Source organism: Zea mays, chromosome 4 (genome assembly GCF_902167145.1).
Source record: "Zea mays cultivar B73 chromosome 4, Zm-B73-REFERENCE-NAM-5.0, whole genome shotgun sequence".
Lineage (NCBI taxonomy): Eukaryota > Viridiplantae > Streptophyta > Magnoliopsida > Poales > Poaceae > Zea > Zea mays.
The window spans coordinates 104,500,342-104,517,055 of NC_050099.1; the positions used below are offsets into that span (position 1 = coordinate 104,500,342).

Here is a 16,714-nt window from a genome sequence, read left to right on the forward strand (position 1 = left end):
TTTTAGAGAAGTATGATTATTATTGCACACTTGTACTTATTACAACTTAACAAATGTATTCTTAATCTCACAATGTTATTCTTATATGCAGTGCATACCGTTTTTATTGGAAAGATCTTGGTGGCGAACATCTAGAGGACAAGCCTAATTTGTTAATATCATTATTTCCATATGGTGACAAACAACCTCCGGGTATTGTCCTGTGCGGTTATTATGTATGCGAATGGTGTCGTGTCACCTTCCATTACATGGTCAATCGTGAGGATGTAAGTTCGCTATCATTGTCTATGTTGCAATTTTTATGTTATATTGTTGCTCATCACATTACTCTTAGCACTGCTTGCTTTTTACTTTCATTGCAGGTTCCTAAATCCAAGATCAATGCTGAATGGCTAGAAAGAGATATGGTTTCCGTCCGCGTGGCTAAGGTTGTAAAAGACTTGCTTTACTTTATGCGTCGTGAAGTTCTTCATCAACAAGGGCTATTCTACAATACAAATGGAAATTTGCAACACTTCCCAGAACTAAGTTTGTACACGATATCACACAGTGTTTAGATCTTTAGTTTGGAACTTGAGATGTTCAGTTGTATATGGAACTTGAGATGTTGAGTTGTTGAGTTGTATATGGAACTTGATATGTGTATCATTGTGGTTTGGTGCTAATACTAGTATTGTTATCGTTCTGTGAATGTGTTTTATGATGTGTATGAATTTGATGTATGAATCTGGATTCTGTATATTGATTTGTTATGAATATCATTTGTATATTAATTCTGTATATGAATATGGAATCTTCATATGAATCTGGAATCTGTTTATTGAAATACAGTCGGACCTATATTTAAAACTGCATGTGGTATGTGTCTAACACAAGCGGCTAGGATTAGAAACCGCCTGTGATGTGTGTCTATCACAGGCGGTTCCTTTAGATAGAACCGCATGTGATGTGTGTCTATCACAAGCGGTTTTTGATTGACCGCCTGTGATGTTGTTTTACATCACAGGCGGTGCACCACAAGCGGTTCTTGGAACCGCCTGTGTAGAGGCTAACTGGACCGCCTGTATAGAGGTTTATTGTAGTAGTGCTTGGCGGGCCATCCCCGGGTGGCCTTTTGGACCTTCTCGCCGAGCTGCTTGGTAGGTGGCCCGCCCAGTTCGTGGGCGGTTTTTGGGAGGCTTTCGCGCCTTCTTTGGTACCCTGTTCCTATGTACCCAACACTCTTCATCTTACCCTATATAACCCACCAGTCTCAACTTTGCAAAACTCACCCAACCAAATCACCCCCACAACCAAAACCTCCTCTAAATTCACCAAACGAATTGCATCCACACTTAACACATCCTCAAAACCAACGGTTCAGATTATTGTATAATCATCCTCACTCTTACTCACTCAAATCCAATGACCAATGTTATTCAGTGCATCATCCATCCATCATTCCTCACACACATAGTAACCCTCCTCCTACCTCCCCGCCCCCTCCCCATCACACAAGCCGCCGCCGGCAGCCCCTTCCCCTCTCCTCCTTAAGACCGTAGCGTTAACGCATGTATTAGACTAGTGCGTTAACAAATACCAACAACCCAAACTTTCGTTGAAAAGAAGAGCACGAACTCCCATTGTTGCATCAGATAGACCGATGTGAGATTATTGGGCATTCATCATAGATAAATGAAACCTAGCAAGATTACCATCATTCATGGTGATCCATGTGATTTAAATGATTATAGGTGACCACATAATGTGGAAATGTGGCAACCCACATCTACATACGGCTGATCAAATGAAGATTTTGTATATCTTCAAAAGAAAAATGCTTTCATAGCATACGTCCAATATTTCTGAGACCATAATGATTAAAGATGTCACTAGGAGAGTAGCATTTGCTCACATATGAGTTTGCATAGAAATGCAGCAGCCCACTCCTCCTTTAAGTGACCGGCAATTATGTCGAGACATCACAAATTAAGTGTTCTAATAAAACCAACAATGTTTTCGTCCACTGATGCTGCTAACTGCATGCGAAGGCAATAAGCTTCATTTTATTTTCAGACTTGTGTCTCCGAGCTTTGGTAGTGCCAGTAGTGTGTTCAACCTAGTGAAGCTGTCCAAGGACCTTTCATCTCCACTGATATTTGATTCACTCCCATCATCTACATCTTCAGGTGGTACACTAGTATGGAGCCTGGGCTTCCTTGGCTGAGCTTGTGATCCAGTTCCCTTGCTAGCAACAGATGACGACACTGACAAGCCAGCAGCCTTGTCCTCTACGTCGAGAAAAAGACATATCGTTGCACAGTCATCAGTTTTGGAAGTTGGGTATTTAAACCTCCATGCCTGATTTGCTAGATCAACGATAGAACGAGCTGCAGACGAACGCTCAGAGCATGAAGCAACTACGTCCATGACTTCCTGATTGGTCAAGACATCCCACACCTACAGGCATGCATATTGAAATCAGTAGGTTAGTGAATCTATATATATATTGGAAGAGGCACATATATTAACATCAAAAAAATTCCATTATTAATTATTACCCCATCTGTAGCAAGGATAATGAATTCATCCTTCTTACTGATTTGTCTATAGGTGACTTCAGGCACACAGATTAACCCAAAATCCTTGAGACAGAAATCGCCAAAAGCTCGTGCCATTGCTAGACCGGGGGAGTTACAATTTGGAAGCCACAAGCGAGATACGTCTGGTTCATCCTGATGAGCAAAAACCCTTCCGTTACATCGCCTGATTCTCCTTGCCTCTCCTATAAATAATATATTTGTATTATTACGAGTTTACACCATTATGATAGCGCCAAATAGTGGACTCGGAATGGAATTAGCATTTAACACTGTTGAATGATACTCCCTCAATTCCAAAATATAATTCATTTTAAGACTAAACATGCATTCATTAATTAACCAATGAATGTGGTTTGTATGCATATCTATATTTACTATCATTCATTCGAAAAAAGAGATTTGGAAAGAACTTAGTGAGTATAAATCAATACAGGTCGCCCGTGCAAATGTACATAAACAAAATGTATACTCTCTTAGTTCTGAATTAAGTCATTCTAATTTATCTAAGAGTCAAACTATCTCAAATGTAACCAAATTTATATAATAAAATAATATATTTATGATACCAAATATATATTGTTAGATACTTTGTTCATTATATTTTTATAATATATCTATTTGATATCGTAAATCTTTTTAATTCTTATAATTATTTTAATAAAACTTAAGATGTTTTGGCTCTCAACAAATTTTAGAATAATTTATAATTGAAAAAAAGATACTATATAAGACCTATTGAAACGTGTAGTAAAATATAAAATTTACTTTTCTGATAATATTATTGTTCTTAATAACTATTGAGAGTACTAGAACATATTTGAAGGGAGACATTGTCAGCAACCTTAACGATTCCGAGTCTACAACGGATTCCTCTTTGGGTTCGCCCAACTCTCGAGTCCTCTCGTCCGCACAACTACCCCAGAGGAACTACAGTCCCAACGCGCGGCACAGGTTAAGCTTGGATGCAACTCCAATTGTTCTTCAAACAAAAGCTTCCTAAAGTCATATTTAACAAGTTGCTAAATAGTTATTGGAAGTAAAAAAATTCCTAACACAAGTTTAGCAAGTTGCTAAATTGTGCTATTAAGAGTAAAACATACATTGGCCTTCAATAGTTCCTAATATTTAGAAAGTAGTTTAGTTTTCAATCTAGGTTCGGCAGGTCTGTTCCGGTCGGATCTGGCAAACGACGGGGTTGAGAGCAGATGACGTCGAGAGGGGAGGAGAAGGCTGGTCGGTGTAACCTGTCGGGGAATGGCGGTCCAGCTGCCCAACCAATGGGACATCGCTAGTCCGACGATGGAGCAGAAGCTTGTGTCACACTTATAGGAGCTGGTTGCCTCACTAGGTGGGAAAGGGAAAAAAGAGCGCATCTGGCCTACCAACCTTGTCACAAGGGAAAGAAGAAAAATGAGCACTCGTGTGTGAAGAAATCGACGCTAACTATGTTTGGAGAGTGCCTTTGAGTTGCCAAACTTGGAGAGTAAGTGGGATGGATAGCAAGTAACTAAATTTAGCAAGTCTATTTATAGAACTATTGGAGAAGAATTTTCTGTTCACTTCTAAAATTTAAGATTTACGGAGTTGTTTAGAGAACTATTAAAGTTGTGCTAATAAGAGAGTAAGCGGGGAGAGAAACTATAAACAAAATTGTATCTGAACAACCTATCCTCTGAACCTTTCTCCCCTATTCTTCTTATTCCCCGCCTCTCTTTCCCATCGCAATTGGTATCAGATACTTGCAGATTCTGGCTTCCAATTCTTGACACATCTACTTTACACTATTGGATTGATCTCCACTAAGATGGCGCCATGGTCATCTTGGGCCTTTGATCCGCAACCTGACCAAGGGGGTGCCCAACCCTACATGATTGGTGGGTCCTTGTCACACTGCACTATAAATAAAGAGGTGGAGGCCGGTGGCTCAAAGCACATCATTCTCCTTAGCCACATTCCCCCACTAACAAAATCCTAAACCACCAATCTACGAGGGTGTGCAGCCAATGACAGGAAGCCATCGCAGGTCTTCACCGTCACCGAGGTGATTACTCCTGTTTTAGCTACATTTATCTAATCAAAGAAAGAACAAAAACATTGGATAAATTTAAGATATCTAAGGTTGAAGATGCAAATCAGCATAGAATTTAAAGATTAAGGTAGTTTGATCCGACTGAGGGAGAGTACTATGGTCGGCATACTCCATATGGCCAAATTCCTAGACCTTTTGCGAGGTTCTTACAGGAAAATGATATAGTGGCCTAGTACTCAACACCAGGTGAACCTCAACGGAATGGAGTAGATGAAAGGTGTAACCGTACCCTGATGGATATGGTGCGCAGTATGAAAAGTTACTCTACCTTGCCACTAAATCTATGGATGGAGGCATTAAAACGACCATTCATATCCTCAATAGAGTACCAAGTAAGTCGGTGCCCAAAACACTATATGAGTTCTGGTTCTGGACATGAAGAGTGCCCTTAGAAAACCACTTACATGTGTGGAAGAGTACTGCTAAGGCTAAAGTGTTTAACCCAAACATTGGCAAACTAGTAAAATCACCTGGTAAATGAGTCACGATGCGTTCATAGAGGATGAAATGATGAGGGGTAGCATGGTAACTCAAGAAATTGATCTCGAGGAAAAGCATGTATGTGTGCCCACTGATGATTCAAGAACCAATTTTTGAACTACATGCTCTTGTTGCCCAAACAGTGCAAGACACTGTAGTGACAACATCTGTTGTCAGTTCTCTCATGGCGATAATGAATGAACATGATGAGCTTGTACTTCTAGATCCTATAGAAAATGACGCCACAAATGAAGGGGAGCAACAATAGCCTTAAATATTAGATGTACCAAATGTAGAGGCCCCAAGAAGGTCTCAAGTGTTAAAAGATCAACTATTTCTGATGATTATGAGGTGTATAACACTGAAGAACTTCAAATGGAGGGTGATCCTACCTCATTTGAAGAAGCCATGAGAAGCGAACACTCCTTAAAATGGCTTAATGTCATGGTCCATGGATGATGAAATGGATTAACGAATGCCAACAAATTTTGGGATTTAGAAACAATTCCTAAAGGAGCCAAAACAGCATGCTGTAAATAGGTTTATAGAAGAAAACTCGACTCCTAAGGAAATATTGAAAGATATAAAGCGTGACTTGTGGGAAAAGATTTTATGTAAAGAGAAGGGATTGATTACAATGAGACATTTTCTGCAGTCTCATGTAAGGATTCCTTCAAAATAATGATGGCATTAATGGCATACTACGATTTAGAGTTACATTAAATGGATGTAAAGACAACGTTCCTCAATGGAGATTTCGAGGAAAATATTTTCATGGCACAACCAAAAGTTTTTATCGTGGAAGGAAAAGAAAGCATGGGATATCACCTAAAGAAACCGATTTATGGTTTAAAGCAAGCTTCAAGAAAGTGGTATTTGTAGCTTGATAGAACAATAATAAATTTTTGGTACAAAGAAATTGTGTATATGCAAAGTTGAAGTATGGAAACTACATCTTCCAGAGTGTGTGGATGATATCTTACTTGCTAGTAGTGATGTCGGACTACTACTAGAGATAAATAAGTTTTTGTCCTTAAAATTTGACATGAAAGATCTTAGTGAAGTGTCTTTTGTTTTGGGCATAGAAATTCACCGAGATAGAATAAAAGGGTATTGGGACTGTCATAAAAGTCATACATAGAAAAGGTTTTAAAGAAACTCAATATGCAAAAATGTAGTGCATCACCTACACCGATACTCAAGGGTGACAAATATGGGGATTTTCAATGCCCTAGGAACTAGTATGAGCTCGATCAAATGAAAGTGGTTCCATATGCTTCTCTCGTCGGAAGCCTACAAAATGCTCACATGTGTACGCGTCCTGACTTAGCTTTTTTTACCAGATTGTTTGGCAGACTTCTAAGTAATCTAGGGATTGAACAATAGAAATTGGTAAAGAAAGCCCCATGATATTAACAAAGCACGAAAAGGCCTCATGATGAAGTATAGAAGAACGAATTCGATCCAAATAGTGGGATACTTTGATTTTGATTATGCAGGAGATGATAGAAAGTCTGTATTAGGATATTTATTCATTTTGTGGGAGGAGCTATTTCATGAAAAAGCTCAAGACAAATTGTCACTACATCATACACAATGTATGCCGAGTTTGTAGCGTGTTATGAAGCCTTAGGGCCAGATGAACTATATAAAGAAGTTCATACCGGGTTTAAAGGTGGTCGACAACATACATAAACCACTAAAGTTATACAACAATAATAATCTAGTAGCAATATGCTCACAACAATAGGTCAAGTGGTGTTACCAAACACATTGACATAAAAGTACTATGTTGTGAAATATAAAGTCTAGGATCAAACTAAGTCTTGAGCACATAAGAACTAAAAAGATGCTTGTGGATCCTCTTACAAAAAGCATACCACCCAACGTGTTCAGAGAACATGTTGCCAGCATGGGATTAAGGGAAAACCAATGATTTCTAGACTATAAAAGGGCGCAAAGTTAAAGTAACTGTTTTACACCAGAGATGTGTATTATAGTTGTTGTTGGAGGAAAACATCTGTCGAAGGTCCTCAAAACTAAGTGATACTAACTATCCTACCATCTATTTCATGAATAACTAACATGTGTTTGCCTAAAGTTACAAACACGGGTGAAAAGAGAATGAAAGAAAGCTTTAGTTCGAGCGTTGAGCCAAAGCATATTGTCGAGACCAAAGCAGATAACTTGGAAACAAAGGAAGCTAACATGTCTGTTGCTGCTTCGGAAGAAATGACGATGATGTCCCTAGCATTTTTTGTAGTGATGTGTATAGGATTTGAGGTACCGAGCTGTCCCTATAAATAGGTGAATAATGCTCATGCACGAACATGATTTCACGTCGCACCGTCTCGCTCCACCTCCAAAGCAGATTTTACCTTTTCCTATAGGTTGGTTTTTGTACCTACGAAAGAATAATTGTATTTATTTGTAATAAGGAGATAATGTCAAGGTAAAACTGCGAAGATTTCTTTTGTGTACTCTTGTGTTCTTAATTTTGTTAAGATTTTAATCTTAAGAACCTTCTCCACATCAGTTTATCTCCAAAGTTGAAGATAAACTAAAGTGGAGAAGATCCCTCGTTCTTAATTGTGTTTCCTCATTTTGATGTCTCATAGGAATCAGAACGAGTGACCAACAACTGTCAAATCCATTGATGATTGATCATAACGATGAAGCATGCTTTATACACTTATCTATGATGTAATGATTAAAATAAAAATGTTAAAGTTAACGTTTAAAGTAAAAGATGAGGTCAAGGGGGAGAATATTGGACTGATCTCCACCAAGATGGCCCAACAACCATCTTGGGCCTTTGATCCATGCCCTGATCGGGGACGCCCAACCCTACATGGTTGGTGGCCCTCATCACATTGGCCTATAAATAAAGGTGTGGAGATCGACGGCTCAAAGCACGCCATTAGCCTGAGCCCTGCCGCTAGTTTTCACCGTCACCAATGTCACTTTCCTGACCGTCGGCGCCCTAGCACAGATCTTCACCGACGAACATGATGGCGACCAGATCAAATCTAGCATCTTCACCATGCCCACAATACCCAACGAAGGTATAACCTGTTTTATGGGTTGAGATCTAGTGGTTACGGCACACGAATTACGTACATAAACAAAGATCACCCATGCACCCCAATGATCTAACACACGTGTCTCCAAAGCTACCCGCACGCGCTATGGATTTGATTCTCTGCCTCGTCCTCGATGAGTTTGGTCATCATTCCGATGGCCACAATGCCAATTGGGAGCTTCAGTTCTTTGAGTTGTAGGTTGCCTGCGTCTGCTACGTGCCTAGGCCCCTATGAAGCGTCATGCCGACAAGGCGCATTCTGAACCAAGGATGGCAATGGGTGTGGATGGTGCGGGTGGAGCAAACATTCACCCATGTTGACACCCGGCACATGAAATCACACACGCACCTGTAATGCTTAATGAGTGAATTTTTACACCCGCAACCATACCCGCTGGGCACCCACTAGGTGTTGGGCACCCGTTGGGTGGCCGATAATTAGAAATAATTAAATAAAAGCACTATAGATAATAAGAAAAACATATATGATAATTTTGAAAGCACACACAGATAATTATTTAGAAGCACACAATACATATTGCAATATCGATTCACATTTTAAAAAGTGAAGATGAGTAGATGACCAAGGGTTTTATTGAGCTAGACCAAAATCATGTGTGAACAAGAATTTAAAACTACTATTCTGAGGCCCATTGGGCATCCATGGGTGAAAAGTCATACCCACACACTACCCATCATTTTACGGGTTGGATTGGGTCGGGTATAGATGAAAGGGAAATGTGCCATTGATCCATTTCTAGTTGTTTTGGTGATTAAATAATCAACTATAAACCCACACACTTCCTTTGTGTGAGCATGAGCATAGGTGTATAGAAAGCAAATTGAGGAAATCAAGTCCACAAGAGCACAAACATGGACCCAATGCAACTTTGTGGAAAATGGTATAAGTGTGAGGTTTGCAGTTTTAAATATGTTGCATAGGTCATTTACAATGTTTCTAATACCTGTGTTTGGGCTCTAACACTTACTATAGAGAAACAAATTTTGGCCTTGAGAGCGGGCATATTGCAAGTCTTTTTGAAAAGAGGTGAAAAAGGTATGGTTCTCTCACTTAGTCAATTGTTTTAGTTGCTAACTATGTTTGTCTAAGTGTTAGGGATCATCTCAAAGAAAGTCAAAACGAAGTAAAGGAGTTTGACTCAAAGGAGTCAAACTTGGGCCAATCTGGGCTGCACTGGAGTGTCCGGTGCCTGGCCTGGTCAACTGGCAACTCTCGGGTTTTCGCCGGGCTCACTGGCTAAAAATCACCGGTGCCAGGCGGCCAATGGCTCTTCGCCCGTGCCAACAATCGGCAACACAACGTTTGTCGTCCACGTCAGCACGACCACAGTCGGGAGGGGTCACCAGACAATCCGGTGCCCACCCAAAAAGGAAGGCAGCCAATCACATGATTCTGTGACCATTGCAGCCGAGCTATCCATTGTGGACGGACAGTCCCGTGCACCTGCAGAAAGAAGACAATCTTCAATTTCCAAACAAAGGAGCAACAGCTCCTTGGCCCCTTGGGATATAAAAGAGGCCCATAGGCGCCTCTACAAGAACATCAAGCATTATAAGAGCACACTACAACTCCGAGACTTCATGGCCACACATTCCAACTGTTTGAGAGAGATTTGAGTGCGTTTCTGAGCTGTCACTCTGTCGTTTTGTTCTTCCGCTCTCTTCTTTGCTTTTGTGCGTGTTGTTGCTGCGATTGTGCTCTTGTGTGTGTGTTCTTACTCCATCCCTTACTCTGGTTTTGATTGTGATCATTTGTGTAAGGCGTGAGAGACTCTAACTTGTGGAGATTTCTCGCAAATGAAATCAAGATATAAGGAAGGCATATGTCGCACTCAAGTTTAATATTTGGATCACTTGAGAAGTGTTGAGTGCAACCCTTGACCAAAGGAGGTCACCACAACGTGGAGTAGGCATTGGCCAAACCACGGGAAAAATCGATGTGTCTCTTGTCCACTTTACTTTATTGTGATTCTTGTCTTTCTTAGTGCTCATATTCACTTGTGATATTGATCATAGTTTAATACTAATATTAAGAGAGCAATCAAGTGAAGGGTTCTCTTGTATTTTCTCTTCTCATCCGAACTTGGTTTTAATTCACTCTAACTCATTTATGAGATCAAGTTGGTGTTGTGCCCCCCTCTAGGTGCTCTCAATAGACTCATGAGTGGAATTTGATACTTAGACCTACCACTAATGGGTGTGAACCTCGTGGGCGCCCGCGCCTGTGAGCACAACTATCATCTTATTCTGAACCGTCGTTTGCAGTTGGTGACCGAGTGTTTGTGGAACTCCAACCTCTTTTTAGTTCTCACTTGCACGTCATTGTAATTATAAGCTATCCTTTATGTTCTTTGGTCCTTTCAGGGCTCATTTGGTTTGGACGGGATTGGAGGAGTTTAAATCCCTTTCTAGTCAAAATTAATAAATAGAAAAGGATTTAATCTCCTTCAATCTTCTCTAATCCTTGTGCTATCGAACAAGACCTCAAGGTTGATGTAAAAATTGGCTCCGCCACATCCAAGCTGAAACTTCGTCCTCGGCAACCATTCACCATATATTGCAAGTTGTCTCCATGTACTCATGTATCTTCGGCACCTCTTTATGAACAACAATGTTTCTCGGTTATGGTATGAGTTGTCCAACGCCATTGATCTCCGGGTGACTACTCCATTGAACAAGGCATGATTCAGTGGTCTCACTCTCCACTGGCACTCGCGACTTGGGAGCCCATGTGCGAGCGTCGACCTCGGAGCATCCTGCCATTCCAGAACCGAGGGATATCGGCAACCTGAACGATGTTGATTCTGCAGTGGGTTCCTCGTCGGGCTCGTCCAAGACCTAGGAGCAACCGCAGGCCTAACGCCTACACAACCCTAGATTGGTTTGGTTCTGAGATCTGGACTAAAGCAGTTAATAGATTTCTAAAAATCTATAGATTTTTTATTTTAATTCAGAATCTTCTTTCATTCTAATTTTTTATCAAACATTAAGTATCCAATATATGTCTCCTTTCCCCCTATTGTTATCCTGTCCTAACAACGCTAGCTACCGAGCATTCCAGTCAAGCTTCAAACGACTGGAACTGAAAAAGAAACAGAACACACATATTTAAATTTTTGGAAGTGAGAGAGAGAGAGAGAGAGAGTTACTTGGATGATCGGGTTTCAAATCAACTGTCAACTGATGAGCTACCAAACGGCCGTTTTGATCTCTGGTTCCTAATACAGCCCTAGAGTCACCTAAATTCGCAACAATAAGATCCTGGCCCTGATAATACGAAGGCAAAGCTTTAAAAATTATAGACATTAAATTAAGTTCACAAGTAATAGTAGAAAATAGGCAACCAAGTTATTACCTGCTTGATTAAAGTAACTGCTGTACTTCCGCTGCAAATGCTATCGATATTCCGGTTCAATTTAAGTTCTTTGTCTGTTACCCTAAAAGCCTTCCGGAATGAATCTTTCATTGACAAAAAGGATTCCTGACGTTCTCCTTTTTCTACAGACACTGGAGACTTGTCTTCTTCATCAGCGTACGGAGATAAAGTTTCTTCTAGAATTGAGCCATCTGAATTGCAAATGGGGCTCTCCCCAAAGTCATCATATATCAGAGCACGCAGCTTCGAAGGGAGAGTATCTCTAACTTTCCTTGCTACAATATGGCCATGCGGACCGTGGCCATCAAAAACTCCACAAAAAATCGTGTCTGACCTTCCATTAAAATTCTGAACACAATGCAAGTTATGGTCATATATAAATAGAATACAAATATACAAGATAGAAAAGAGACAAATGTACTTATTAGTTTAAAGGGCGCCATTGTCAAAGAAAGATGGAGTCTGCCTTAATGGAAAATTTTCAATCTCTATTTTTATTAGATTTCAAGCTTATATGTCATCCTTTTATCACTTCTCCCTCCGTTTTTATTTACATATCATGTTAGGTTTATCCTCAGTCAAATGTTTATATTATTAGATATTAATTTAAATATATACATATATATAGGTTTGTAATATAAGATTTACGTCTTAAAAGTGACTTAATTTAAATATATACATATATATATATATATATTTATAATATAAGATTTAGGTTTTAAGAGTGACTATAAAAAGTATTTTCAATATATAAAATCCATAACGTTAAGTATTTTTCAAAATGAAGGTCAAAGATAGTAATGTTTTACTTAGAACAAACCTAATGTGGTAGAAAAACAAGAATGGAGTATTACACGAAGTAGTTTTTAGAGGTGCACTTGTTTTAGACGCAGTTTTAATTTCAGCTGCTCATATAAATGGATATTGAGACAAACCCTCAACGGAAAGTGATTCCAAGGGTTGGTTTACCAAGCACCCCTAGAAAAACAAGCATTTAAAATTACCTTAGGTACGGTAATATGGACCACCTTAGAAATAGGTGCAGCATGGAATTTATAATTTTTATAAATAAAAAGGATGAAGACAAACTTTATCTTGAAATTGTGCAAGGTGGCAACTATTTTTTTAGATGGTCTAGAGACCCATTTATATGTTTCAAGTATGCAAAACTTTAAATGCTATTTTAAAAAAAAATAGTCAAACAACCATGGATGGACAAATGCTCTATAACTATGTTGTAGTATTCGACAAGATCTAGAACTCTACACATATTTTTTATTTAAGATACCTATGAAGATTAATATATTCTTACACTACTAAAGATAGGACGAGTCTTGCTAAATTTGACCCAATTTTTAGAAAAATGCATCAACATCTACATCATTAAATATGTTTTATTAATTTTCTTATGAAATACGTTTTGACACAACATTTATTTGAGCATGTCAAAATGGAAGTGAAAATAAGCCAAATTTGTAATGAAAGGGAACATAATCTAGTGCTAATGAATTATAATGAAAGTAAACATTGATGCTTTTGTACCTAGAATTAATCCATTCAATGTCTCTTTCTTGACTACCATTATGTTATGTTTATTCGACACACTGCTCATATTGTGTTACAATTTACACCACCTAGAAATATGGGGGAAAATCCCATTCACCTGAATCGATGTGATAAACTATTAGTGTGAATCTATTGACAATTGTGGGTGTTATTTGAAGCATAAATTGGCTTAAAAGAATGAACTTTCTTTTGGGATGTCTAAACAAAAACCCTTTTACATGACTTACTCTCGCACTAGACACACTTGCATCAAACCGATTATTCAATGTACCTATTAATGCATGATTCCCACAATTCGAATGCAGTAGCTATGCAGACTTTTGTATCCCATGAATGGTCTTTATTGTTTAGGATTGGTCAATAATTTGAGACATGTTCTTATTGTGTTTAGCATGTGGTTCTACTTGTCTTTTGGGATACAGCGTTATAATGATTCTAAAATCTAGACTAATGCCCCCTATATAGAATTGTTGAACCTAGAACATATATCCATTATGTTTTTATATGAAACTTCAGAAATGGGGCAGATCTACTATTCATCGTAGCTAGAAGATAATTGACTAAGTTTATAAGGTTAAATAGGTTCAAAGACCTTAGAAACAAAAAGATCACTGAAGAAAACCATCGAAAAGCCTCCAAACAACATCTTGACTGACCAACCGGAAGCAACCAACACAAACATGACAAGAACATACAACCAATGGAACCAACCATCCTCATCATCTCTCATCTACTTGATCCACATCTTCGGGCATCAGCTACCTACGCACAGGTAGCCCTAGCGCACCTAACAATGAAGGCAGAGTTTCCCCATATTTCAAGGGAAATTTGGCAATGCTTCCAAGAAGAGAGTGGTGCCTAAAGGGTCGCCATTGTTGGATCTAACCTATGCTTGCCAAGGTTTTTAGCCAATGCAGACAGGCAAATGGCAGGAACAAACAAACCCACAAAACTCGTCAAACTTGTATCACCACCACACACTACCGAAGGATAACGCGCTGCACGGTGGAATTTTTGTGCACGACACCAAAACCTTGCTCCTAGACCCAATTGCGCATTGTGATGGCTTGAGGGAGAAAGGGCCCCTCTGCCACTCTCTCCGCAGTTTTCTCGTGTCACGTTCTGCTATTTAAATCTCAACAGTTTCATTGTCAAAACTTAGGCAAAATGTACTTGATCTGGTCAGAGGAAGTTTGTTTTGGACATCACAGAATCTACAAAATACAACTTTGACAACTAAGGGCGTGTTTGAGAGGGCTTCCAAACCGGCTCCAGTTCCTGTAGGAGCCCTTCCAAATGGTCTAAAAATAGCTCTCAACAAAGAGCACTGAGGAGCCAGAGTCGTTTTTATAGAGAGAAGCCAGAGCAAAAAAAACTAGCTCCTAGCGGCTCCTCCCCCACTCTCCATATTGCCCTTCTCTTGTGTCAAGAGGAGCTGTTTTATCAAACGATTTTGTTAAAAAACACTAGCTCCTATAGATAAGGTGCTCTTGAAGAGAAGCCAGAGCCGGAGCATAATTAAAAGAGCCAGAGCCATGCCAAACATGCTCTAATTTATATATACCATATTTGTAGATCAACAAAGAAACATAGTTGTTTTGACTTCAAATGTTTATATACAACTCACTGCAGTCAATAATGAATCGATATTTAAATATTTTTATTGCATACATCTCCCAAAGCACAATCTTCGTTTACTACATTAATAATAAGCAGTGATACTATTTTGAGGTGGTCAAATCACAAGATGTTTTTTTATAAATCAATATATTGTTTGTAATATCCAAACCTCTAATTTTAATTGAAACTGTATGGAGATCAAAGACGGAGCCAAGAGAAAGTTTAGGAGAGCCTAAACTAAATCACTACAATATAGAAGCCCCTTTTATATTATATTGTGTACATTTTAAATTTTAGTGGAGACTTCAGTGGGACTCCATGGTCTCAGGAACAGGAGGGGGCTCGAGCGCCCGCCCTACTGCTGCCTCCATCCCTGATGGAGATGTTGCTTGCTCCATCGCTAAACCATCCTTTGAATTGTCCTTTTTATAATTTTGATTGGTGCATTATATTATATTTTTAGAAAATAAGAAAAATGAAAGAAATATTCCATGAGAACGCAATGAGAAATCCAAAATTAACTATTTGATCTATGGATGTGCAAGGAGGAAGAAAAACACATCAAAAGGTGATAGTTGAGGGAGGCCAAAAGAAGGGAGGGTGGTAGCATGCTGAATGGACAAGAATAGGTTAGGGGTGCATCCAAGGGTAGAGGAGGAACAAGAGGCTATGCACAGTTTTAGGAATAATGAAGATCGGTGGCCAATACTCTACGTCATTGATTGTTTCCACCAAGATACATCACGTACAAAAACTGAATTGTTTCAATATATAATGTCACCTTAGATATTAAAAGGGTGGATAGCTCAGCAAAATTTGATTTTTAGTCTTTCTTTTCTAGTTCAATATGCCTTATTATATGCATGTATTTCTTATTGATTCTTATAGATAGACGATCTGAATGATAATAAACATTAGAAATTTAAAAAGAACAGAGTGTAAAAGAGGTGAACCCTTTAGCAATGTAAAGAAATATAATCAAGGTCGATGGGAACATACCTCCCAAACAACCATGGCATCCTGGTTGGTACCCTTCTTCCCCTGTCGCGTGAACATGCAAGCCAAATTACCCACTCCATTTCCTATTATCCTACCCTCCACCTTTTCCTTCCTCTCTTTTACATCTCTCCCTTTGTGCGCACCTCCCGTAGCCATGGCAGGCCGCTGCTCTACTGTCAGGCATGATCCCATCGATAGTGCATGCACAATATCATGCAGGCAGTCAAGACAGCCACTGCATCCACCACCCGATGGCGCTGCCATCATCACCCCTACCGTCGTGTTGTTGTATGTCGTCGTCGCTGCCGTCGTGCTGCCTTGGTTAAAATCAACTTGAACCTTTCCTCTCCACACCAATTGCTACCCAGTATCCCCTCCCTTTCGTGATCGCATAATTCATACGACAATATGGAGGAGAAACAAGCGTATAGACGATAGAAGACATCATATTTGGGAGCAATGGTGGTCAGAGAAAAGGGAAAATTGTAGGACGTGGACTAGACAAGAATAGGGTAGGGGTAGTGCATACGACGGGGAAAACGGGATAGAAAATAGTATGAGGGGCATGGTGGAACAAGTGGTTGTGCGTGGTTTGGGTGACAAATGCTTTACTTATGCTTTGTCTTTCAACATTGCGTTGATTAAGGGGGTGTTTGGTTCCCACCTCCTAAACTTTAGTGACAAATATTTAGTCACTTTTAGTCCCTAAATTACGAAACGGTATGACTAAATGAGACCTCCCAAATAGAAATTCTAGTGACTAAAGTTTAGTCCCTAAAGTTTAGGTGGGTGACTAAAGGAACCAAACACCCCCTAAGTTTGAAGTTGACCATTTCATCAACAAAATAGTGTGATATATGTTCATATGTCTTTAATATATTGTTGAGCCCTTGTGCATC

General features: G+C 39.4%; 1 protein-coding gene across 1 annotated transcript; it reads right to left on the minus strand.

Annotated features, from left to right (window-relative positions):
• Positions 1-1,635: 1,635 nt before the first annotated feature.
• On the minus strand, positions 1,636-16,287 carry LOC103653562 (probable protein phosphatase 2C 75). The gene is made up of 5 exons (XM_008680434.2): positions 15,816-16,287; positions 11,610-11,978; positions 11,404-11,521; positions 2,541-2,764; positions 1,636-2,439 (listed from the first exon to the last, which is right to left on the minus strand). The coding sequence occupies exons 1-5, from the start codon at positions 16,080-16,082 to the stop codon at positions 2,041-2,043; spliced, it is 1,377 nt and encodes a 458-aa protein (XP_008678656.1). The 5' UTR covers positions 16,083-16,287; the 3' UTR covers positions 1,636-2,040.
• Positions 16,288-16,714: the final 427 nt, after the last annotated feature.

Excerpts from the sequence above, each read along its gene's own strand:
- LOC103653562 (XM_008680434.2), bottom strand. The coding sequence starts at position 16,082 with ATGATGGCAGCGCCATCGGGTGGTGGATGCAGTGGCTGTCTTGACTGC. Across the intron at positions 11,979-15,815 it reads ATGCCATGGTTGTTTGGGAG|AATTTTAATGGAAGGTCAGA; the intron begins GTATGTTCCCAT and ends CATTGTGTTCAG. Across the intron at positions 2,440-2,540 it reads TTATCCTTGCTACAGATGGG|GTGTGGGATGTCTTGACCAA; the intron begins GTAATAATTAAT and ends GCATGCCTGTAG.